The sequence below is a fragment of the Dothidotthia symphoricarpi genome, assembly GCF_010015815.1.
Source record: "Dothidotthia symphoricarpi CBS 119687 unplaced genomic scaffold P153scaffold_7, whole genome shotgun sequence".
Lineage (NCBI taxonomy): Eukaryota > Fungi > Ascomycota > Dothideomycetes > Pleosporales > Dothidotthiaceae > Dothidotthia > Dothidotthia symphoricarpi.
The window spans coordinates 1280644-1302877 of NW_022985014.1; the positions used below are offsets into that span (position 1 = coordinate 1280644).

Consider the following 22234-nt stretch of genomic DNA (forward strand, 5'->3'; position numbering starts at 1 on the left):
GCGCGACCCCTGCGCATATATTCGATACGAACAACCAACCATACAGCCCGCCCTCCCAAAAAGAAAAAAGCAAGCTAAGAGGTATCCGCAGTTACATGGAATGAGCAAAAAAGTAAGCAAAAACAAGCAAAAGCGAAACTTAGTCCCAATACTCCATCAACAAATATTTCCGTCCAGTATCCCAAGGGTAATCCAGATATAAGAAAAAGCAGACATGAAATCGTAGCAAAATACTTCCAGAGAAGGTGACAGGTTTCGTGATAATGTGCGCCGAAACCGAAAAACACAGAAGGGGTATGTAATACAGGGGGAGTGAAGGGATGGTAGAACTCCTGGCATGGCGACACCGAGTTGAGTCAGGCGTGACTCGACATCATCTTTTTGGGTGTCTCAGTCTTATGGTCAGGCGAGTGACTTTCTCGTTTGGCTTCATCGCCGGAGGCAGCTTTCCCGCACCCCTTGACTAGAATGTGACGCTGGTGGACTAATTAGTACTCGATCAGAATGGAGGGCGATCTTGTTCGACGTACCTTAAGCGCGTCTTTGCGCGAGAAGCTCTTGTCGCAGTGGTTGCACGGGAATGGCTTGACTGCCAGATGTATCCTCTTGTGTCGCTTCAAATCGTGGTTTCTGTTGAAGCTCTGAGGGCACTGATCACACTTGAATGGCCTGTCGTTCACAGGTGCTGACTGGTGGGAAGGATGTCCCATGAAGTGAGGCATCGCTGCTGCGTGTCCACTGTTGAAGCCCGGCATCATGCCAGGGTGTACTCCAACCAGGGAAAGCTGACCATTGGGGTTTTGGACGTTCGAGAAGACGGGCGCTGAGCCTGGAGAATATGCTGGAGGTGGCCGTTGGTAGGAGTACGGAGATTGAGCCTGGTTACTTGATGGTAGCGGACCCTGCGATACTGCCGGCGACATCCTAGGCATGGATCCTCCAGCGCTAATTGGACTCTGTTGCAGACTTGGCGATGGAGCGGTCGAATACGAGAAGTTGGAATGTTGAGGCGCCCCCGACGGCTGATAGTTGTAGGTTGGCGTCGGTGGGTGGGGTTGCCTGAAGGAGTCCTGGACAAGTGCGGGAGATTGCTGAGGCGCAGAAGTCGTCACAGGTGATTGCTGGCTCATCATATGATGATGATGAGGCTGCTGCTGCTGTGAAGACATCGAAGACATACTAGACGCGTTGGACGAAGGCGTAAAAGGTGGCAGCTGGTGATTCATCTCGTAAGGTGGCGGATTCAGCCCTTTGCGATGTAAGTCGTCATGTCCAGGCTGACGATCACTGCGTAGTGGAGCAAACGTACCTCCTCGGGCTTGTCCATATTGGTTTTGATGATGGTGCGAGGGTGGGTAGCCATAGTGTGTCGATCCTTGCGTTGGTGGAGAGTAGATGTAGTTTCCATTCGAGTAAGGCATTGTTGTCGAGTGTGTGCTTGTTGTTGGGACTCTGGATGAAGGACTGATTCCATCCCCTGAAACGGTATTTGGCGGTGTAAGCAGGTTCCCAACGCTAGCAATCGTTGTCGGGATCTGTGATGGCTGAGATGAGGCGACAGAATGGTGGAAGGGATATTTGTGCATTGGCGGAGGAGGAAGCTCGAAGCTACCCAACTGAGCCGCATGGGGCCTCCGCGCCGCGAAGCTAGGAGGTGCACCCATTGGGTCAGACCCAGGATGCATGGAGGTCGGATGAGCTACTGCGGCAGCCACGATGACGGTTGTGTCGCTGTGAGGTCCTGACGACCTACCAGCTTCGGATGAAGGAGGGGTTGGGAGGGACTGCAGCTGTGACGCTGCAAATGGCGGAGTTGAGAGACGAACACCGGACCAATATAGCCCACGTGAAGGCGGTAAAGGATCCACGAAGGGCAACCGGCGGCTTGTAGCTCAGAGGCGTAATTTGAAAGGTGGGTACTCTGATCAAGGGGGATAAAGTGCTGATAATATGCGAGCAGTGGTTGGGGAGAGAATGTTGTAAAGGTTTTCCTGTACACCTGGAGAGAGTTCTTCCAGAAAGTCTCCGTCACTGCGCAAGGTCTGTGGTGGTGATTGTCGTCGTAGGCCGAGAGGGGAGGGCGTACAGAGGATCAGAAACAGATACTCGTGGAACTGTGGTGACGTTGAATGCTGCGCGTTCGGTAGAGCCCGATTTCCTGGTTACGCAAAGCAGTGCTACTAAGGAGGTAGCACAAGCCGTAAAGATGATAATTTTCGGTCAAGATGGCGGTGGTCTTGGTTTGAAGATGCTTGTGTTGTCGTCTTAGATGTAGATATGTTCCGGATTGGTTGGCAGGCAGGTTACTAGTGCTTGATCCACGGTACAGGGAACGACGGTCTTCCTGAACAGGATGTAGACACAGATGTAGTTGGTGTTACTGCGATCCACTGCAGTGACGATGCGAGATCTGGGGTTGCACGTTGACAGTGCAAGTGTAGTGATACTTTAGGTGGGAGAGGTGAGGCTTGTAAGCAGTTGGTGGTGGTGTTTGGCGTTTGAAGCGGCGATCCAACCTTGTTAAGCTCAGTACCTGGGCGCCCTAGGGGAGCGATGGCGGAGAAGGCTGAATCTCAAGTGGGCCAAAGGCTTTGGTTCCGCAAGAGTGTGGAGAGTGGTGGCCCTCACGTATATGTATGGCAGGCTACGGGTGTCAGGGTTGGGGGTGCGCGTGGCTGACTGGCGCGCTGGGGCTCTAAAAACATCAAGGGCTCAACCGGGCGATAGGGTTTGTCCGAGCGTTCTGAGGAATCTGGATCGGGAGATGAGGAATGGTACGAAAAAAGGCACGAGAGCTGGCCTCAGGTGAGCGAGCGGGAGCGCTATCCACGGGCGCTTTGACACTTCCAGGCAATACAGACGAGGCACGGCAGAAGCAATCCAACGAATGGATGATGAAGCACACCGTTCAGGCTCGGTTCAGAGAACCAGACGACAAGCATGGGTCCGCAGACGATGCGTGCTGGGGTGAAAGCACCTACCGCAGCCAGACCCTGTCCATCAGTCCGAGTCTGCTGGCGTGCGGGACGGCGTGGACCAGGACAGTGGAGGAGCTGTCGCTTGCGCCGGCCCGTGAGTGAATAGACCTTTGATTATCATGTCGCTGGGATGCATCCCGAGAGCCTATATTGCCTGCGCTGCCCTTCTTTCAAAAGCTTATGATGATGCTCTTGAGTAACTATCATCATCTTGGACATGCATGCGAGTCGACTGGCCGAGACTGACGACATGACAAGAGACAGACTGACTGACGGACAGCGGAAGCAAAGGCCTTTGTTTTCCAACGTACCAAGGATTAGGATCGTAGGGACGTGCTAGCATGTGTCGGGACTGGCGCTAGCTAGGCATGCCACTACGTGTGCACAGACAGGTGTTCTGGCCCAGCGAGCGCTGTGACAGACACCCAAGCCAGACCTACCTCAAAGACACCCCTGTCCCTTTTGCTCAAGGTCGCCGTTGGCAGGCAGCCAGTCCCAGTCCAAGCAGTGCAGATCGTGTGCTGGCGGCGTGGTGAAGCGCTTTGAGGCAAGACGAGAGCGCTTCATACAGACATGACGCTGCACTTGCAGCCAAACGTCCCTCCATGATAGTGGCCAGTGCTTCGATGCATCGGCGACCAATCCTGCGCATCATGTCTTCTCTTTACGGCCTAGTCTTCAGGCCGCGCTAGCCGAGTCTGCAGAGAAGTGCGAGCTGCACATGATGGAACGATAGGCGGCCAGAGGGCTCCGCGCTTAAAGACATGTTCTGCAGCGCGGGAGCAAAGAGCGCATCTCACTAGCACGTCAATGATCGTCCATATGGTGCCGCTTCTGGTCGTCCGCGATTGCATGCCAAAGTGTAAAGCGCGCCTACAGGCCGGAGAAGTGCTTTTGCAGTCCGAGACGTGGAATTGTTTGTTTTGCGCCCCTGATGACGTCTATAATTAGGGCTCTTGTATTGCCCGCGGCACGTGTGTGTCCTAGGAGGAAAGGTGTGGTAAGCAGGGCGCTGACCCTCATCTCCCTGAAGCCAGTCCCGGTTCGTTGTGTGGCATCCCCTAGGCAGGCTGACGGATTCCCACGTGGAATCGCTGTTGGCTCACTGTTCGGTTCGAGTTGCGCGCGTCTGGTGCCGTGTCTGTGTCACGATGCTCGATAGCAACAGTGCCGCAGTCCTGCTGCTAGCAACACGTCTCATAGGCGCTTGAAGCGCCTGTTACCTACTAGCTCTCGCTGATGGCTGCTCTGCCGAAGTCATGGTGACAGACGCTTGCGAGCGCATAGTGCAGTGCCCAGCGTCATCTTGTGCGTGCTGTGCCGTCCAGCCTCTTCCGACGGCCTGGTCATCTGGGCTGGCTGGCGGAAAAGCAGAGTAGCACGGAACTGGGATCCATTCCGTCGTCGATCGAGGGCGGCCCATTTGGCTGCACCTCAGGTCAGGGCAGGCTTCAAGGCTGCTGCCACGAACCACGCTTGTGGGCTTGCTGGCGCCACTTTGGAGGAGGCGTGACGCAGGGCCAAGATTGTGCAGAGATCGCAGCCGCAGCCGCTGGCCGGCTCCTTCAGCGCCCCGTGGAGAGAGAGGCTTTTTGGCTTGCTGTCTCCCCAGCCGCCTGGGGTCCCGGTAGGCGTCTGTGACTTTGAGCACCCCAGACAATTTAGCTCCTCCATCTCGTTTCATCTCAACTCACCAACTCGAGCTTTTTGTGCGATCAACATGAAGAGATTTTGGACGCGTCGCCGACAGCCGCACCCTTCCTTTTTGCCCCGACCGCGTCTTGTCCAGCAGCACACCAAAGCATTCCAAGTGACCCTAGGCGCTCCTGGCCAATAAGGACTGTGTTTAGGCGATTTGTTATCACCAAGATAGACGGTTGCTCCGGCGCTTGCAAAAGATCACCAAGACTCTTACTACCTTCTTCCCCAATCTTCATATTCATAATTTGCTGTTGATCTGATTCAGGAGTCTTTTCGTCCGCGAAAATGCCCATTTGCCGAATGCAATTCAGCTTCCCTGTCTATCGGAAAGTAGTTTGATTGATGACCGGCTAGCGGATCGCCTGCCTGTGACCTTGTCCGTACGTACGTACGTACGTGCCTTGTACCCGCCATTCCGTCATAAGGATTGCCATCCTTAATTATGAATCGGGATCATCACCACAATTCATAGTACTGTTTGGTACTGCGTGCGATCAAGTCGTTAGCCACGAGCCGGTGATTCCACCTTTCACACTGGTACAATAATTTCGCCAACGTCTGCGACACACGCCCACGACGACCTCCACCTCATACCACGCTAGCATCTTGCCCGTTTCCACCAGATCTTGTGAACTAAGCCTTCGGAGCGCCCGAGTAGTCGATGTGACACGCGAGCCTAGCTCTGGGTCGTACATCTAGCGTCCGTGCAAGCTTCTGTACAAACATTGAGCTTGCCCTGTCCTGGACCAGCGCTTCGAACCGACGGCGCCCAACCGCACCGCTGGGACGTCATTCAACATGTGCAGGGCAAGTCGCGTTCGTGTTGCAATGCTTTTGGCCATGCATCACTGTCAGATCTTTGGCACTTGCGTGGCCACAACTACACGTTGAGCCTCATCTGCTTCGTCAATGTCCCAAGGGCTGCTCACACTGCTGCCTATCCAGACCGTCGCAGTGTCCTTCATCATGCACCCCACATGACTGGACCAAACGACGCCAGGACCACTGCTTATGTCCTGATCACGACCAAAAGTTTGCAGCTCCCGAGTAGGGGAAGCCTGCTACGCCTTCCTCGAATCGTGCCATCTAGGTGTTGGGCTGAAGACGCGCTCTGCACCACGAGTACATGCACCCGATGCTCCTGCACTAACGACTATCATCTCGGCTGTGGCCTCTCCTGCATGGTGCAGCCTTCATCATCTTAGTTTTTCCTGATCCTAGCGCATTGACATGCTTTCTCGCCTCACCCTGCCCCAAACTGCTCAACATAGCTTACGCCAAAGCACGTTGGAGCTAATTCTCGTGATTCGGTAAAATATGATTTGTCGCCATCTCCCCGAGCTTGCTCATTGGCGTCGCATTCATATCCCCGGAAACAGTCGAATTCACCACATTAGCCGCACGGTGCGCCATACACAACTTCAGTCACCCCCAAGTGCCAACTCTCTTTTTCGGAAGCTTAACGCCTTCGAAGCGAGTGCGAAGGCCTTTTTGTCGGTGATTTGAGCTGAGCTCGTGGTATTGACACGCACGCCTCACGTGTACCTGCATCAAAAGCAATCTCTCTCAAACTCAAGTCTTTGTGGCGGACGCCAATATCTCGATCTTGTTTGTGAGGATCCCGTTGATCGTTCACCAAACTTGACGTTCACTACCGCCATCATGCCAGTCGTTGAGACCGCTGAACTAATTCGACGCCACCACAAGCCATCCCGCGGTTGGAACGTGCAGACCCCGGATCGAGATGTACACAGGGAAGCGTCGCGAGGATTGACAACAATCCTGCTTTCGTCGTCAGCTACTGCAGCACAAATGGGCATCCCTAATTACTAGGCATTAGCGCGTGCTTCGTACTCTGACAAGTCTGAGACAACCTAGGAATTGCATTTCGATATGCAGCAAACTCACATGACGCTTGCGAACGAGCCTGTAATACTAACTGCTACATCCATCCCAGTAAACTCTGCCTTCCACAGTGTTGGCTCGGGAATGATCGATTCCGACAAGACTCTACAAGGCAGAACGAACATCGCACGTAATCCCTATTCGTACAATCCCTACACACCCTGATTGATTGTTCTGGCTTCGATCAATCGGTTTCCTCTTACTGCTCAAGCTTTCTTCTTTCATTCACATCTCACTATGCAAACACTCACCCCTTAGCAATCGTGTCATCACATGCAGCAGCTTCCCAAGTCGATTGTCCCAACATAGATCTTCATCCTATCGCTTACCGCTGGCTGACGACAACGATCAGACCATGGGGGGCCTTGAACAACTGCGCACCATGTCCTCCTGCAGGACTCTAGTCCAATCGCCCCTTTACTTTTTCTGGTCTCCTCTACCAACCTCCAGGTTTGATTTGATTCGATGGTATGAGAATGTTCGTAATTCGTATCGGCAAACATACCTTACACGTTTTGCAACCAGAGAAGCAACCGGTGAACAGCAAATCACTAAGCCGCTGAAAATGTGGTTTTTCTTGACCCTGGTGTTGTGATATATTCTCTGGTTGCATATACGGGCGGTGAATTTGTCCACGTTCAGTGACCAGACAGTGATGATGGTTAGCATCATCTGCTTTTACCGCGGACTCTTGACTTGTCGCAGCCCATGCTCCACATGCACCTACAAGCGCTGTCAGCTATGTGTAGAGAATGACGTCAGCCCGTAGTCCTTGCTCTTGGCTAACATGGCGCGTGTCGCTCCGTGACAGCTTCCTAGTCCTTACTCGTGGTCATGAATCGAGGATCATTATGCGGCAGACTTAAGCATGTCGATCATTCAGCCCTTCGCTGGAACATTTGCGATCAAGTGTTCCCTCCCGCACAACAATGTGTTTGACACAAGCTCGATCTCGTAGTGGCACAACAAAACCTAATCGCAGCCCCAAGACAATAACAAAAGCGATCATAGGCCGACCTCATTCAACGTGCTAGCAGACCCAGATTCACCAGCATCCACCATCCATTTCGCCGTCAGGTACGCGCTAGACACCCACTCACTCACCGACAACCAACTCGATAAGAAAAACCCTGGCATCTCGTTTCATCTCCTGCGAGACTAAATCAGTCGATCAAACAGGTAGCCGTCTCGCTACCACAGGAATTGCAAATTAGCCGCAAGAGCCTCAAGACACCCCTTTCTACTTTCTCCAATACATTCCGTGTAACATTTCCACTTGCTATAGCAACCTCACCCGAGGAACTCGCCGAATGGTTCCACAAATGACCCGCGTGCACTGACTTGTCCTTGTGCACGCCTCTGGGGCAGCGCAATCGAGACGTGAACTTCCTATACAGGACGACACGACGTCACAGTTGCACCAGCGTGAGACGGCCACACAGCGAGTAACTTGGCAAACGATGTGTGATCTCAAATTCGAGTGACTGTTGCGTTTATGCTTGATGTTACGCCATCGTCTATGCTTTGAATATTCAGTTCTACAAGTGAGAAACTATGCCGAAGCTAGACCACATGCTTGCTGTGTCACTGGATGTGTGCACAATGCATAATCTCAGAACGGTTGAATTGTGAGAACAACTCCTCGCACTGATCATACACACGCATCTATCGCAAAAGTTGTAATGCGAATGGATTGTTCTACACCTCGAAAGATTTGGATAGAGGGTAGTGGAGAGGACTTGATAGCGATATTGTGAGTGTCTATGTGTATTGTGAAAAGCCCAAGCATAAAATCATGTAAATTATATTGTCTTCTCGTTTGACCTTCACTTCTGGTCTATCTATGTTTGAATATTCTTGAAACCATTATGTATCTATTTCGTTACTTACGCACTCATTCCTGCATGTTGCTTTCCCTTCTTATACTTATGGAGTTGTTTACTTGGTGAAACCCGTACTCTCCAAACAAGACACCACGCACAAATTGAATATCACAAGCTTTTCGAGTCACTATTCACCCTGTCAACCGCATCGGATTCATTTCGGTGATGCGTCCTCATTGTAAAGATGAATTTCATGAAAGGCTCATGTTCGATTGCTGATGGAACGGAAAATAGCAACATGGGCCGAAGGTCTTGCGTAGTTAAGATAATATCTCAGTAAAACGAGTTGATGTAGATAAACAGGGAAAACAAAAATCAAAGATTTCATGAGCTAATAGTTAGAGTGCCTCTCAGTATAGACGTATGTACAGGTAAATGATACTGAGAATTTTGCTGTCGGATTCGCCATGTTTATGTGAAGACATGTCGGAGTTGCATAGTTCTCTCTATGTTTGGACAAATCTGTTAGTTATAAGTTCAAACCAGATTCTTTTTTTTTCTTCAAAAAATTGATCGATGCTAGCAGTAGCTAACACAGAATCGCTCTCAAACATAACGTAGTAATCTAGAGTAAAAGAGAACGACCAGTCTGTCACTCATACATCCACGATCGTCGTAAAAGACTTGCCCTGACGCAACAAACAAATCAGCAACCCATACATCGCCACCGCACACTCTTACATCTGTCCATCCTCTTCTCAACTCTTCTCAGCTCAAACCTATCTCTCCCACACACCACCGCCTCCACCCCGGTACGACTAATGACCCACGATCCACTCCCTCGGGAACACACCCCCTCCACAAACCCAACCAAGCGTCTCAAATGCAAGACACCAATCGGACCCCCCGGTCCCCAAGTCTCACAAACCCGTTTGCATCCGTGAAACATCCAACTTGGCTTGTTTACCTGTACCACCCGTCGCACAGGATCTCTTGTGTGGCCAGAGCGCAGGATCGGTGGGGAAACACAGGCGCCCGCTGGCGCAGACCAAAGCGGTGGAACATGCGTATGTTGGTACATGATGGTACATGATGGTTGGGAGGACGGGGTACATTGTGGTGTGGGACGATGTCGGTGGAGATCGTGTGTCTTGGATGGGGATGCGTATGGAGGTACCGTGTGTGTATATGTGAGCTATTTATGGATGACAAGGATTGTATTGTGGGTATATCTTCTTGGTTCGTTGTCCAATACTCGCCATGAAGCTTTTTATGACTCTATTCATATGACATTGCAACTCGGAAGCAGTTCAAATTGTTGTGAATAGATTTCACTTCATCTGTTGCGTACTAGCAGCTTAACGCGGACCTGCCAGCAAGTACGACGCGATCTCTTTCTGCTATCATATCTCTAGTTTCATGTTTGATGATACCTCAGTGATCTCGACGTCATGTTGAAATCATCGAAGACTTGTTGATCCTAAGATTCGGAGACATACGCAAAGTCGCCGTGCTGCTTGTTACCTGCCAAGTATCTTACGTGCATACCTCATTGTCGATCGTCGTCCTAGAATAGAAAGAGTATGCGTAGTAGGCAGCAACAGTGCTTCATAACATTTACCTCTCTCGTAACCATCACGTCTACCCCACTTTCCCACATATTGCCAGTTCATCGCCAACATATCCCACGTCATGAACGAACAGACTAAACCTGCTCTCCCAGAATTCGACCCTGCCAACTGCCAGACCTACCCTGCTAGCTGTCACTGCGGCGCCGTACAGTATACAGTCCTCCTATCGCCACCGCTTCCACAATGGAAAGTCGTCTCGTGTAACTGCTCAATCTGCTCATGAAACGGACACCTCCACGTATACCCCTCGCGCGAGCAGGTGACCATGAAAAGCGGCGAGGAAGCCCTAGAGAGCTACTCTTTTGGGGTCAAGAGAAACCTACACAAGTTTTATGGACAGTGTGGGAGTAGTGTGTTCTTTGATCCAAGGATGGAGGAATTTGGTGACGCGCCGCCGGATCTGTTGGGAGTAAATGTGAGTGTACAGTCATGAACAGGAAGAAAGCTATGCCGAGGTTGATCGATTTGTAGGTCCGTATGTTTCAGGGTGTGAAGGTCGAGGAGCTGGATGTTGTGCATGTTGAGGATCGGCACCCCAGTCGAGCATGATGGAATAGTCGTGATGAAACAAAATCCGTTCATGATTGCAACGTAAGAGTTGTTTAAACGAATATTTACTTTGATAATTGTGAAAGAGTTTTGGAGTCAAGATCCACCCAATGCCAAGCCACCAATCCAAAATTGGAAGCCTCGGTGAAGAGCTCCGGGTTCGAGCTACTAAATTTCTACCCCATATCTGCATCCCCAACACACGCCCACCATGTTTCGCATACGCCACTTCCTCCACCGCACGCCCTTCAAGCCCTCCCTCCCCCGCAAATCCTCCAAACATGCCACGTTCGAGCTCCCCCTCGAATCCCGCATGCGCTGGTCCTACCTCTGGTACGCCAGCATCCTCGCCTTGGGCATAACCACGGGTCTAGCCGCCCGTAACTTCGCCGGGCCCCTCGGCCTACCCATCCCTGGGTCGCGCGAAGATGAGCTCATCCTACAGTCCCTAGACCAAGACGTCGATAAGCTGGAGATTGTGCAATCGCTGCGGAAGCAGTCGTTCAATCTAGCGGGACCGAGGAGCAAGAAGGTGTACGGCAAGGGATGGATGGAAGTCGATCTTGCGCAAGAAACTGCGCAGGAGGGAAGAGGAAGCTTGCTCGAAACGATGAGTGGGACGAGGGGGTTAGGAGTGCAGAGGGCGTTTTGGAATGCGGAGACGAGGGAGATGGTGGCTGTGGTGTGGATTGGCGGGGGCATGTCTGGGTGGCCCGGTGTTGCGCATGGAGGGGCTATTGCGACGATTTTCGAGGAGGTCATGGCGAGGATGGTTAGAGGCCCTAGAGGGTCTGTAGGTGTGTACACAATCCAGATTCTCTGCCCAAGAACATTTCCCACCCAGTTGTGACTCGAGTGTGCGTACTGATGCGATCGGGTAGAATCCATCCATCGCCCAATCTCCTTGAGTGTGACGTATGCAAAACCCACGTATAGTCTCGACTTCTATATACTGCGCGCGTCGTTCTCGAGACCGAACCTACCGCAAACCGAGCCGCCCCCTGAACCTGAAGCGGAGCCCACGAAGTCGTGGTTATCTTGGTTATCACCGCAAAAAGACTTGACCAAGAAAGCTGTAGCAGAGCAAAAGCAGTGCTCCGAGATTGTTGGGACACTGGAAAGTGTCAAAGGGGACCTGTGTGTTAGGGCGAAGGGGACATTTGGTGTTAATGGGCCGACGATAGGAGAAGAGGTAGCTTGAATGTGGTTGTTAATAATAAACGCCAGCTACAGGTTGTCCAGCAACCTAAAAGACACCACTACCATGAAGACGACCGAAGTTGTATATGGTGATAACCTCTACATCAAAGCCAAAATTCCCGCTTGTGACGATAGCTTGACAACAACCCATACAAGGGCTACGGAGGAGAGCAAGATCAAGCAGTCAGTAGATGGAACATCAGAACCTAAAGAATCTGCAGTCAACGAAAGCGAAAGAAGCAACTTGGTGTTATAGATCAATCCATTCAAAAACTAGGGGTATCAAGAACTTCATCCTCCACCCTCGCGATGTCCCCAGGGAACCAAATTCGTCTTGCTCGTGACTCTCCGTCGTCTGGCGCACATTGGTATCAATTAAACAAAATCCGCGTCCGTCATGCTCATTACAGCCCCATTACTCTCCGTCGAATGCATCCTTGTCGAGGTATCATCGTAGTGCCCGTCGTTCCACACGCCTCAGTCTCCGTTCCAACTTTCTGCCTGACGCCTCGCGTCAGCAGTGTGTCAGAGACGGAGCCCCACTAGACTCTACTAGTATGCGTGGTCCTTCGTCCGCCGCCGCCGCGACCGCAGGTGAGGCAGCTGATGATGATGCCGAAGAGCGAGACAATGGCGTTGATGATGGCTTTCAGACCGGCGGCGATGGCATTAACAATCGCCATGATGCAGTTGCCGATCGTTCGGAAGACGGACTTGATCTGCAGTTGCTGTTAGTGTCTATGTTGGAAGTGAAAGAGGAGCAAACGTACGCATGATACTACGGCACCCATTTTCGCGGTTGTAGAGGCTGACTCTTGGTGGTGATTTGTTTGATGTAGGTTGGTCGACGTTGGCGTCTGTTGCGGTTGATGTTGTTGTTGTAGGGAGGTAATTTGATGTCGAGAGAATGCGTCAACAAAGAGTTTGCGCCTTCACTTATAAAGCAGCCCTCCCTGCCACATCACCTGCGCTACGTCACAGCCCGTGCTTTCCTTGTGCGCATTCATTCTCGTGATACGCGCGCGCGCTGCATCCTAGTTTCTCTCGTGATTGCAAACAACATCGAAACCTGTTGTATGCTTTGCGCCTACGTCCGAAAGAGGGAATGATAGCCATAAACAATCCTATTAGAGTGTCACAAAGCAGGGCACACCCCTGTCACTCCCGCTTCCGGCCAGCACGCGCCACATATTGACGTCACTGGCTGCACAAAAACACCACCCATGCTGTTTTCAATGCAGCGACTGCATGAGATGTGGCTGGAGCATCTGAAAATCCTCTTACGATCGTGATGTTGCGAACTTTTTTCAGCAGGTCCGCCGGACAGATCGACCGCACTGTGTCGTGAATAGCCGGCCGTTGCGCATCTCGCCGTAATCTTACCATCCAATGCCCTGCACTCTTGCTTTCCATGGTGTTCTCCACGCAGATTAATATCCTATCCTGACCCACGCCGACATGATAATCGGAAGTGAGATCCGAGTCTGGATTTCCTAAGCGGTCAGCCCCAGATCCAGTGACGTAAGATGTGGTGGCTGGCAAGCGAAAACCTTGCGGCTGCAAGATAACGCTTGCAAGGACAAGGATGTAAGGAAAACAAGGCAATCTTTACCATGTCTCACCAAAACAGTCAGAAACAATCAACAAATATGTTGTCATCATCGCTGAGATCATTTACTCTTTGTGCTAATCTCTGCAGAATAAGAAGGAAACTGCCGTGTTTCGCACTGAACCGACATCAAGTTTCAAAACAGACGCCCGGTATATCGAAGACGTAGTATTGAGTTGCACGACACCGTGCATCAATCTCACCGCCCACCGCCCACTACCACCAACGGTCCGCTGCAGGACTAGATTCTGACAACGCTACTCTAGTCGCTCGAGTAGCGCTGGAAAAAAAATCCCAAAACTTCAAGTGGGAAACACAACGCGCATCGCCAGGTATTGTTGGCTCCAATCTCGACATGCATCTGATATTAGCTTCGTCTCCCGCCCGTCTCTAACCTCATTTCCCTGCCCGGACTCTTCAACAAACCTTGGACGTGTCTAGGTGTTAGACATGTCGAGCGATAGCCGCTGCAAGAGATGAAGTTGCGCCCCGGAGTCAGGAAACAAGGACCCTTGACAAACTTGTGTCCTCGACAGCTGTACCGAAATATCACTTCAAGAACCGATATGACAACAACTCGAACAGTCATAGTTCATGCTATTATGATCACAATACCGAGCAGATATCTAATCCAAACCCACCATCTCCGTCAGGGCTGGTTATCCATGATTTCATGTTCCATATCCATGTCTTCGTAAACCTGCTGTGTCCACCTCAAACCTGATACCCAGACGACATCCATTGCGTGTAGTCTCATGCAGCTGCGTCGAACAGGATGTCGCTGAGGAGAACAAACATTAATACCACCGACCTCATTCGAATACTAAACATACAACTGCTGGTCTTGACCAAGAATCTTGACCATGTCACACTCCCGGACCCTGTCCACCAACACCAATGTCTCCTTCACACGAAAGAGGGAAAGTATTACAAATTTCGGTATGGTGTGATGATTCTCTTGCACATTCCTGGACACAATCTGGGGGACTCACTCAAGCTCCGCGATCACCTTCCTGCCGACGAAGGAGTACGCGGTTGACTGTTGTCGGGAGTAAGCGGGCTGGGCTGTCTTGCAGGATCCTCAAGACTACCGAATTGAGTGTCGGATCGTGGAAGAGCCTTACTGCTAGGGCAATTGAGACCATCAGGCGTGTAGACCATTGAGTTACTCATAGTCCTGCGACGTCCGGCAGGGTAAGACTGGGCGAGATTGTGTGTGCTCCAGCTGGCGCGATGCAGACGGGCACCTCTCGGCAGACTGGAGTATGACCGCTGGGACTGAACGCTATCTGCTCTACCACGCTGAAGGAAGGGATCTCTCACTCCGTCTGTGTTTTGACGAGATAAGAGCAGTTCAGTTGTGGACAGATCGCTGCAAATCTCTTGCATGAACTCGATGTCTTCGTCTTCGACCTTGGCCAATCTCTTCACAGCCCTGACGTTGAAGTATGGTTCTTGAGGCCTTTCGAGTATCGGTTTGGGCGGGATGGGTGATGGCCGTGGGAGATCAAGTAATCTGAAATCCACATGCTCGAAATATTTCCTGCGTATTGAGTTCCAACCTTTTGGTCTCATCTCTTCGCGATTGCGCATGACAGACATGTAGCTCGTGACGGCCCCGACAAAGACAAAGATGACAGTGACAATTGTCAGTAAACCGTGTATGACGATAATGAGAACTCCGACAACAGTGGCAGGAATGCGTGGCAAGTTGAACTGCGCATCAAATGTCGCAGACAGCGCGACAGTAGAGACCTTGCTAAATCCGAGGAAGTATACGACGATAACGTTTGAACGTTGACCCTCAAACGGACGTAGACATATCATGCTTGCAAAGGCGATGATTTCCACAGCCATGAGACCAAGTACTTGGACCATAGGCTTCACGGCAGTTCCAGCGTGGAAACAAGCTCGTATGAACTCATAGACAAGCCATATCACAAAGAACCACCAACGAGTCCTTCGGAACCGTGACGCCAACCATCCAAACTTCATCGTATAATCTTCGTCCTCGTGGATGGACTTCTCTTCCAATACTGTCCATGTCTTCCACCATCGCATGGAGCAGACATACGTTTTGTCTTCGGAGCGTGGAGACCTGCTTTCGCGCGAGAAAAAGTACCACGGGATGAACCCGAAAGCTTTGCCCTTCTGTACAATGAGACGATCGGGCTCAGACACGTAGTCGCCGACCTTTAGCTTGTAGAAGCAAGCGTATCCCACCAAGCCGCCCAAACCAACGAGCATAGTGAGAAAAACCACACATGCAATAGCCACAGGTTCGGGAGAAGCGAGGTAGGAGAATTGGGACATGGTGAGAAACATCATGACGAAGAAGCCAATGAACAAAGTGCGAAGTACAGCAGCTGCCGCAAATCCAAGATAGTGTGCTCGAAACATTGCCAGGCGGTTATGTTTGAGGAGCTTCATCCTACTCAAGCCTTCCAAAATGAGCTTGAGAGCAACGACAGAGCTAGCGACACAGGTGATAAGTATGAGGAACCAGATAAATCCAGTCAGGAATGCACTGGATGCTGGAATGCGCTCATGAGCAAGAGTTCCTGCAAACCCGGAATAGTTTCCTGGTAGTGGTAGACCTGGCTTGACTAGCTGTCCATGGAATTTGAATCCATTGCTGGCGCCCATACGCTCCTGTTTTACAGGTGTACTCATGAAGCGGCGATCGTAAGTCTTCTTCTCGTCTTGATCGCCCCAGGTTGGGATGATGAAGGCCTCAGGGAAATCGCGTCGCTTATCGATGTTGTATCGTTCATCAGGATTTGTATCTGCCACGCCAATCTCTGTGCCATGGACTCGAGATATGTTCCTTTTGCCCGAGACGACGAAGGTGTTGATTGTACTTTGCATGTGGTCGGAGTATATCATGCCGCCAGCCCACGCATAGTTGCTCCGGAATGCGACGAGTACGCTCGGCCAGTTCATCGGCAAAGCGCCGCTGTAGAAGATATGATGCCATACAGCAAACACAACTAACACAGATACTGAGTGTGCGTAGTGTTTGCGCATAAGACGAATGTTGTCTCCATAAACAACTGTAGCGAACGATGACAGGACGGCAATAGATGTCACGACCCCGAGCACGGAACCAACGGCAACCGGGTGGCTAAACGTATTGCCGTTTGTAATCTGTGCGGCGAAGCAGGCAATCTCGGATTGTGTAGAATTTGAGAATATCCGAAGAATTGCCTCACCTTCGAAGTCTGGAATGCTCAGTGCAATGTCCGGGATACCAGATACGTCAGCCGGGCTTACTGGAATGATTCCCGCGACCTCGATTGGGGTATGGGCTTCGACAGGGCAGGCACTAGAGCTGTCAATATGGTGCCCAAGCTATTGGAAGCGCCCCGTTACCTCCATATATTAGCTTTGCAAGGATCGAAGAGTAAACTGAAGTGGGTTTGTCCATACGCGTAAACACCGATGGACATCATGATGCTTTCGTTGGTGAGAGCTGCATGACCACCAAGATGGAAGAGCACTGTGTTGTTGTCCTTGTAGTATGCAGCATTGAAGCGAGCAACATCAATGACACTGCGCCCCAGACAATCTCCGAAATCCGTAGTGAAAAGCGATGGCTGTCTGTCGTCCCTCACTCGGAACCGCTTTCCACCAATCTTTGCCGCGACGTATTGTGGTTCTGCCGCAAGTGTAGTGCCGAGAAGAGTGGCTGTCACAAGCCAAAGCGACAATGAGGGGCGTGGAGATGAGAAGAGCATGTCTGCCATGTACTTGGAGACTGCAGGATGTATGGTATGGTGTGCGTGGATGATTATCTGGTTGTCAACATGAGCGTCGGAATGAGCTCGCGATGACACTCCTTAGGGTCGATATTTGTTTCGTATTGACCGAACCTTTGATGATATTGGAAGGGCGAAGTTTCTGAATGAGTGTTTAGACACGCCGTTGGGCAGCTCCTCGAGGTTAAGACGTCTCTCCACGACCAGAACGATCAGTGGTCTGGGACATCATCCATCGAACGCAGCATCGTGCAGTGAGCTGTGGTAAGGCGACAACGAGAGACGGCAGGGCAGGCGGAAAACTCTAGCAGGTTCGGTGTGTTTGTGGCAGTGACTGGATGTGGAGTCCATTGATCCGGGAAGGCACATTTGTGAGAACCACCACAACATCGTTTCCATCTTTAGACAAACGAAGCCATTCTCGCTGCGTCCCAAGATATAAGATAATGCCCAACACATACACTCACTCGAAATGTCGAATCTTGCTACTAAAACTCCAATTGAATATGCGCATGACCACAGCAGATGAACATGCCGTCGTAACATTTGGTATTCACCTAGTAGCAACAAAGCAAGTGTGGAACATCAGACACCGCCACCCCAGCGCAGATCGCGTTCATCTGGATCGCGCAGGATCTCCACGTGCGGCTAGCCAACTAGTTACACGCCGTGAATTCCGACGATTCTCGGCGAATTACACTAAATAACTTGTGGCACAAAACGAAACGAAACGAAATGGCAACGGAACAAACGGTGGCGCTGCGAGCAATCTCAGGTCAGGAGCAGTCAGCAGCGTTTGAAGTTCAGCCCGTTCGCCTTGGGAAGCAACGCTAGCTTTGTTAGGGAGGCACGACGCTTGGTCTGCCTGCCTCGTCGATACTTTGTCCATCATTTTTGTTATGTGAGATTTGCGACGGTGAAGGTATGGTGGCGGTGGTGTTCTGCTTCGCCAGTTCCCTGAACATGACACGTTGTTCTTTTGTATGTCTTTACGTGGTCTCGATCACTTGCTGCCAAGGTGGCTGCGCGCGGTTCGCCTTAGGCAATCCACATCTAACAGCGGCGGCGCATGGGCAGATCTAGGGGAGTTTGAAACGGTGATGGCGCTCTGTCTATGATGGCGCGCCTGTAAGGCTGTTTCTCCAAGGTGCCCCTGGGATTAGAATTGCCATGCTGATAGCTATATGTTCAACATGCGCCCCTGGGACTCGACTATTCTGTACTCCGCTTCTCAGGTGTGTGGCTATAGCAGTGTTGTCCTTTCTTTCTTTTAGATCCTAGCTTTCATACATTCATTTGATACGTTCCTTGAGTCTGAGACTCGGTTCTTTCGTTACATACATTTCTTGCCAACCTTACCATTCTGACTTGCAATACAACGCCATATAAACGCTATGATGCTATCCAACATTCTCACTCTCACGGCTGGACTCGCCGCTACCGCTTCAGCTTTCGATTGCAACGGCAACTACTTCAGCTTCTTTAACCGCCAAAACGCTCTGAGCCACCAACGTCTCGACCCTGCTCTTTTCCCGGGAACCGAGAGCCCCCATCTGCACTCCTTCGATGGCGGCAACGCGTTGGCAGCCAGTATGGGATATGAGACGACGCAGTCTTCCGACTGCAGCACCGCGCGCATCAAGTCCGACAAGAGCTTGTACTGGCGGCCCAGTCTGTTCTTCCAGGGCAACGGGAGTTTCCACCGCGTGCCAGAAAAGGCAACGAAAGTGTACTACAAGTTCGGGGACGGGGATCGATGGGCGAACGTGACGGGTTTTCCCGAGGACTTCAACATGCTGGCGGGGAACCCGTTGCAGCGCTCTGCTGGCGAGAACTCTGCTGGTGTCCGATGGGGCTGTCATCTGCCGGACGGGAATTCCGACGCGATTTTCAGCAGTGGATTCCCGACTGGATTCTCCTCTTGCAACTATGGTCTGGCTACGGAAGCTACCTTCCCGTCGTGCTGGAATGGCCAGAAGATGGACCCCAAGAACCCCCACGCGCACATGGCCTACCCCAACGGCTATGCTGGCGTGGGTATTGAGAATTGCCCCTCAACGCACAGGGCTGCTAGGTTTCCTACCATCTTCATGGAGTTCTGGTACGACGTCTCATCTTTCAACGGCCAGTACAGCCGTGACAGCTCGCCGTGGGTTCTTTCAAACGGCGATCCAACTGGCTTCGGGTTCCACGCCGACTTCCTGAACGGGTGGGAGAAGGGTGTTTTGGAAAAGGCAACAGCTGAGACAGGCGGCTGTAACTGCGGCTGCGGCTGCGGGCAAGCCGAGATGGAGACGTGTTTCGGTGCTGCAAACGTGAACAAAGACAGCGATGCGGAGTTTGAGACTTGTGCTGCTACGAGCATCTACGGCGGCGACGATGCGACGACGGCTCTCGACAAATTGCCTGGTTGCAATCCCCTCCAATCTGGACCTGCCAGCGCTACTGCGGTGAGTGGCGCTGCATGTGGTGCTGCTCCTACGTCAAGCGCTGGCAGTAAGGTATCGACTTCTACGGTTGCTGCAGTTTCTGGCTCGTCGACACGAGGAGTAGTTACTAGTGTGTCCAAGACATCGCAGAAGGCATCGTCGACTCTCGCTAGATCAGGGTCTAGTAACTCGTATGCCAGCGCCGTGACGGTCAAGAAGGTCGTGGTTACATCGACACCTACTAGGAGCACTGTTGTTAGTGCCACACCAAAACCAACGACGGCCAATCTCCACTACCATGCGCACAACAGTAGAGTACATAGACACGTTGTATACTAGTAACGATGGCGAGGAGTGCAAGGCGACTGTTCATGTCAGTAGTGGAGAGCATATGAATACACTTCTACACTGCTCTGGCGTTGCATTGGCCAGTCACATGTTGTAGAGTATTCGTGCTTCTGTAGTTTAGTATCTTTGAATATTCATCAATGAACATCGACCATCGTTTTCTTGTGGCCTTGGTGATGTCGACGTCGAAGTGAGGGTTGACGTAGTCAGCATGGGGTGGTACCTGGCACGTGCTCGCGGCGTCCCTCCACGGGGCAGCTTGACGCTCCGCAAACACGCCCTGCCCACCGCCGACTCACGCGCGGGAACCCAACATGCTCGTCTCCCTCACGGTTGGAAAGGTCGACGCCGGGGTGGCGGTGCTCCTCACCGAAGACAAACGGCTCGTAGGCGCGCCCCAAGCCTCTGCAGCCGTCGACGCAGGCGCCGGCGCATCCCTGCATTCACCGTTGGCTGACCCCAGCGCAGATCGAGTTCCCGTCGATACTGCTGCCGCCCGACATTTCCTCTGGCAGCATCGTCGACATTGACGTCGGGCGCAACTACAAGGCCGAGGCCGACACCGCCAAGGCCTTCCACGAGCTGCAGTCGGACATCTTCCGCACCTTTGGCCAGCGCACGCCGTCCGCCCCCGTGCTCTGCTGTCGCAATGCAACGCAGACGTCGGTCGTGCTCGAGTGGGACCCCATCGACGCCGCCACGGCCGACCTGCGCAGCCTCGCCCTCTACCGCAACGGCAGCAAGGCCGGCACCATCCCCAAGCCCAGCGACACCCACAGCACCAAGCTGAGCGGCCTCGCCGTCGACACCGAGTACACCTTCCACCTGGTCCTCAAGACGAGCGCCGGCACCTTCAGCAGCGACAAGCTCAGGGTCCAGACACACAAGATGACGGACCTGTCGGGCATCACAATCACCCCCGGCCACATGCCCGCCACGCTGCGTGAGTCGCTGCAGCGGTCGGTCGAGAGGATCGGCGCCAAGATTGCAGACAACGTCCGCATCGACACGACGCACTTTGTGTGCACCGAAGGCAGGGGCCCCGCGTGGGAGAAGGCCTCGGAGAACAACATCCCCATTGTGGTGCCAGACTGGGTCTTGGGCTGTGAGAGGGAAGGCAGGATCGTCGGCGTGCGGGGGTACTATCTGAACGCGGACCCGAGATTACGCACCGTGGGCCCAGGAGCCTCGCAGCCACAGTCTCAGCAACAGCAGCAGCAGCAGCCCCAACAACCCCAACAACAGCAACCCAGGAGTCCAATTATGAGCCCAAGGACGGAGATCACGCCCCCGACTCCTGAACGACCCACCCACGACCGCGACACAGACGCCGCACCCCCACCACCCCCTCCGCCCAAAGACGACACAAGCGAGAGGAGCGTGTCCGAATCCACCGAGCCCGGGAAATCAGCCGAGGACCTGAAACCGCACGCTGGAAAAGAGAAGGCGCATGAGGATGGGAGCGACAGTGAAGACGAGGAGCCGGGCCCATATAACGAAAAAGCAGTCGAAGCTGGGCTGCCCAGCAGACCGCATCCGGGGCAAGCAAAAGTTGACGATCATGAAGATGAGGAAGAAGAAGATGGGGCGAGCTTTCAGGAAGTCCAGCTTTGATTGCAAGCATGTCACTTGGGATGGTGCAGGGTTGGAGCCTGGGAGCATGGGTGCAGAATACGTATTGCATAGCGGGGAGTAGATTTCTATTGACGGCATAGCACAGTACAACACGTATGGTGCGTTTTTATGCTCACGTTGTATGAAGTCTGCTTGCTGTGGTGTGGGCTGTGTATGCAACGTGATGGAGGTGTAGTTGTGCTCGTTTGGAGAAGAGAAGACGTCTCGTCTCGCCTGAGCTGGGTTTGTGTTGGTAGGGAGCTGTTCTCTATCATCCCACCCTGTGCTAGCTTTGTCGTTCTATTCATCGTATCCAGCACCTTGCAGCCAAGACATTCCACCCGTCCAGACGCGTTTATCCGTGACATACCGGGAATAGTTTCCGTAGCATCCTGTCGTGATATATAACGTCTACTTGCCTCCTTCGTGCCGTGCTGTGCCGTGCTGTGTTCCATCTTTTACCCACAGGCGTAACATCCATACTCGCCGTCCGTCTTTGTAGCTGATCAAGGGGCTAGTGAACTATCTGCTTTCCCTTCGTCCGAGGAGTGTTCGAGATTGATCTCTGGACTGTGTACTGTACTCAGGCATTGAATGTAGGGGCTTTTCTTATGCTTTGTATCGGTTGGTACCCTGACTGATGGCTGCAGACGGTGGTAAGTAGAACAATTAAATGAATATAGATATAC

General features: G+C 52.2%; 8 protein-coding genes across 8 annotated transcripts; 4 read left to right on the plus strand and 4 right to left on the minus strand.

Annotated features, from left to right (window-relative positions):
- Positions 1-356: 356 nt before the first annotated feature.
- On the minus strand, positions 357-1892 carry P153DRAFT_287492 (uncharacterized protein; the record flags this gene model as incomplete). The annotated part of the gene is made up of 2 exons (XM_033663537.1): positions 357-476; positions 531-1892. Coding segments are annotated over 2 exons (1482 nt in total), but the record flags the coding sequence as incomplete, so codon positions are not given.
- A 2305-nt stretch (positions 1893-4197) lies between these two features.
- P153DRAFT_384359 (uncharacterized protein) lies at positions 4198-4662 on the minus strand (the record flags this gene model as incomplete). Its single annotated transcript, XM_033670333.1, has 1 exon — positions 4198-4662. One exon carries the CDS (start codon positions 4660-4662, stop codon positions 4198-4200), a length of 465 nt encoding a protein of 154 aa, XP_033525533.1.
- Positions 4663-10303: 5641 nt separating this feature from the next.
- On the plus strand, positions 10304-10587 carry P153DRAFT_384360 (uncharacterized protein; the record flags this gene model as incomplete). The annotated part of the gene is made up of 2 exons (XM_033670334.1): positions 10304-10453; positions 10510-10587. 2 exons carry the CDS (start codon positions 10304-10306, stop codon positions 10585-10587), a joined length of 228 nt encoding a protein of 75 aa, XP_033525534.1.
- Positions 10588-10798: 211 nt separating this feature from the next.
- Positions 10799-11788, plus strand: P153DRAFT_287807 (uncharacterized protein; the record flags this gene model as incomplete). The annotated part of the gene is made up of 2 exons (XM_033663563.1): positions 10799-11384; positions 11469-11788. The coding sequence occupies 2 exons, from the start codon at positions 10799-10801 to the stop codon at positions 11786-11788; spliced, it is 906 nt and encodes a 301-aa protein (XP_033525535.1).
- A 541-nt stretch (positions 11789-12329) lies between these two features.
- On the minus strand, positions 12330-12578 carry P153DRAFT_287218 (uncharacterized protein; the record flags this gene model as incomplete). The annotated part of the gene is made up of 2 exons (XM_033663518.1): positions 12330-12506; positions 12558-12578. The coding sequence occupies 2 exons, from the start codon at positions 12576-12578 to the stop codon at positions 12330-12332; spliced, it is 198 nt and encodes a 65-aa protein (XP_033525536.1).
- Positions 12579-14193: 1615 nt separating this feature from the next.
- Positions 14194-17317, minus strand: P153DRAFT_211908 (TRP-domain-containing protein). Its single transcript, XM_033662570.1, has 2 exons — positions 16769-17317; positions 14194-16721 (listed from the first exon to the last, which is right to left on the minus strand). Exons 1-2 carry the CDS (start codon positions 17140-17142, stop codon positions 14402-14404), a joined length of 2694 nt encoding a protein of 897 aa, XP_033525537.1. The 5' UTR covers positions 17143-17317; the 3' UTR covers positions 14194-14401.
- A 1504-nt stretch (positions 17318-18821) lies between these two features.
- Positions 18822-19991, plus strand: P153DRAFT_365748 (uncharacterized protein). Its single transcript, XM_033667882.1, has one exon. The coding sequence runs from the start codon at positions 18948-18950 to the stop codon at positions 19920-19922; it is 975 nt and encodes a 324-aa protein (XP_033525538.1). The 5' UTR covers positions 18822-18947; the 3' UTR covers positions 19923-19991.
- Positions 19992-20206: 215 nt separating this feature from the next.
- Positions 20207-21966, plus strand: P153DRAFT_313551 (uncharacterized protein). The gene is made up of 2 exons (XM_033664886.1): positions 20207-20317; positions 20400-21966. The coding sequence occupies exons 1-2, from the start codon at positions 20246-20248 to the stop codon at positions 21543-21545; spliced, it is 1218 nt and encodes a 405-aa protein (XP_033525539.1). The 5' UTR covers positions 20207-20245; the 3' UTR covers positions 21546-21966.
- Positions 21967-22234: the final 268 nt, after the last annotated feature.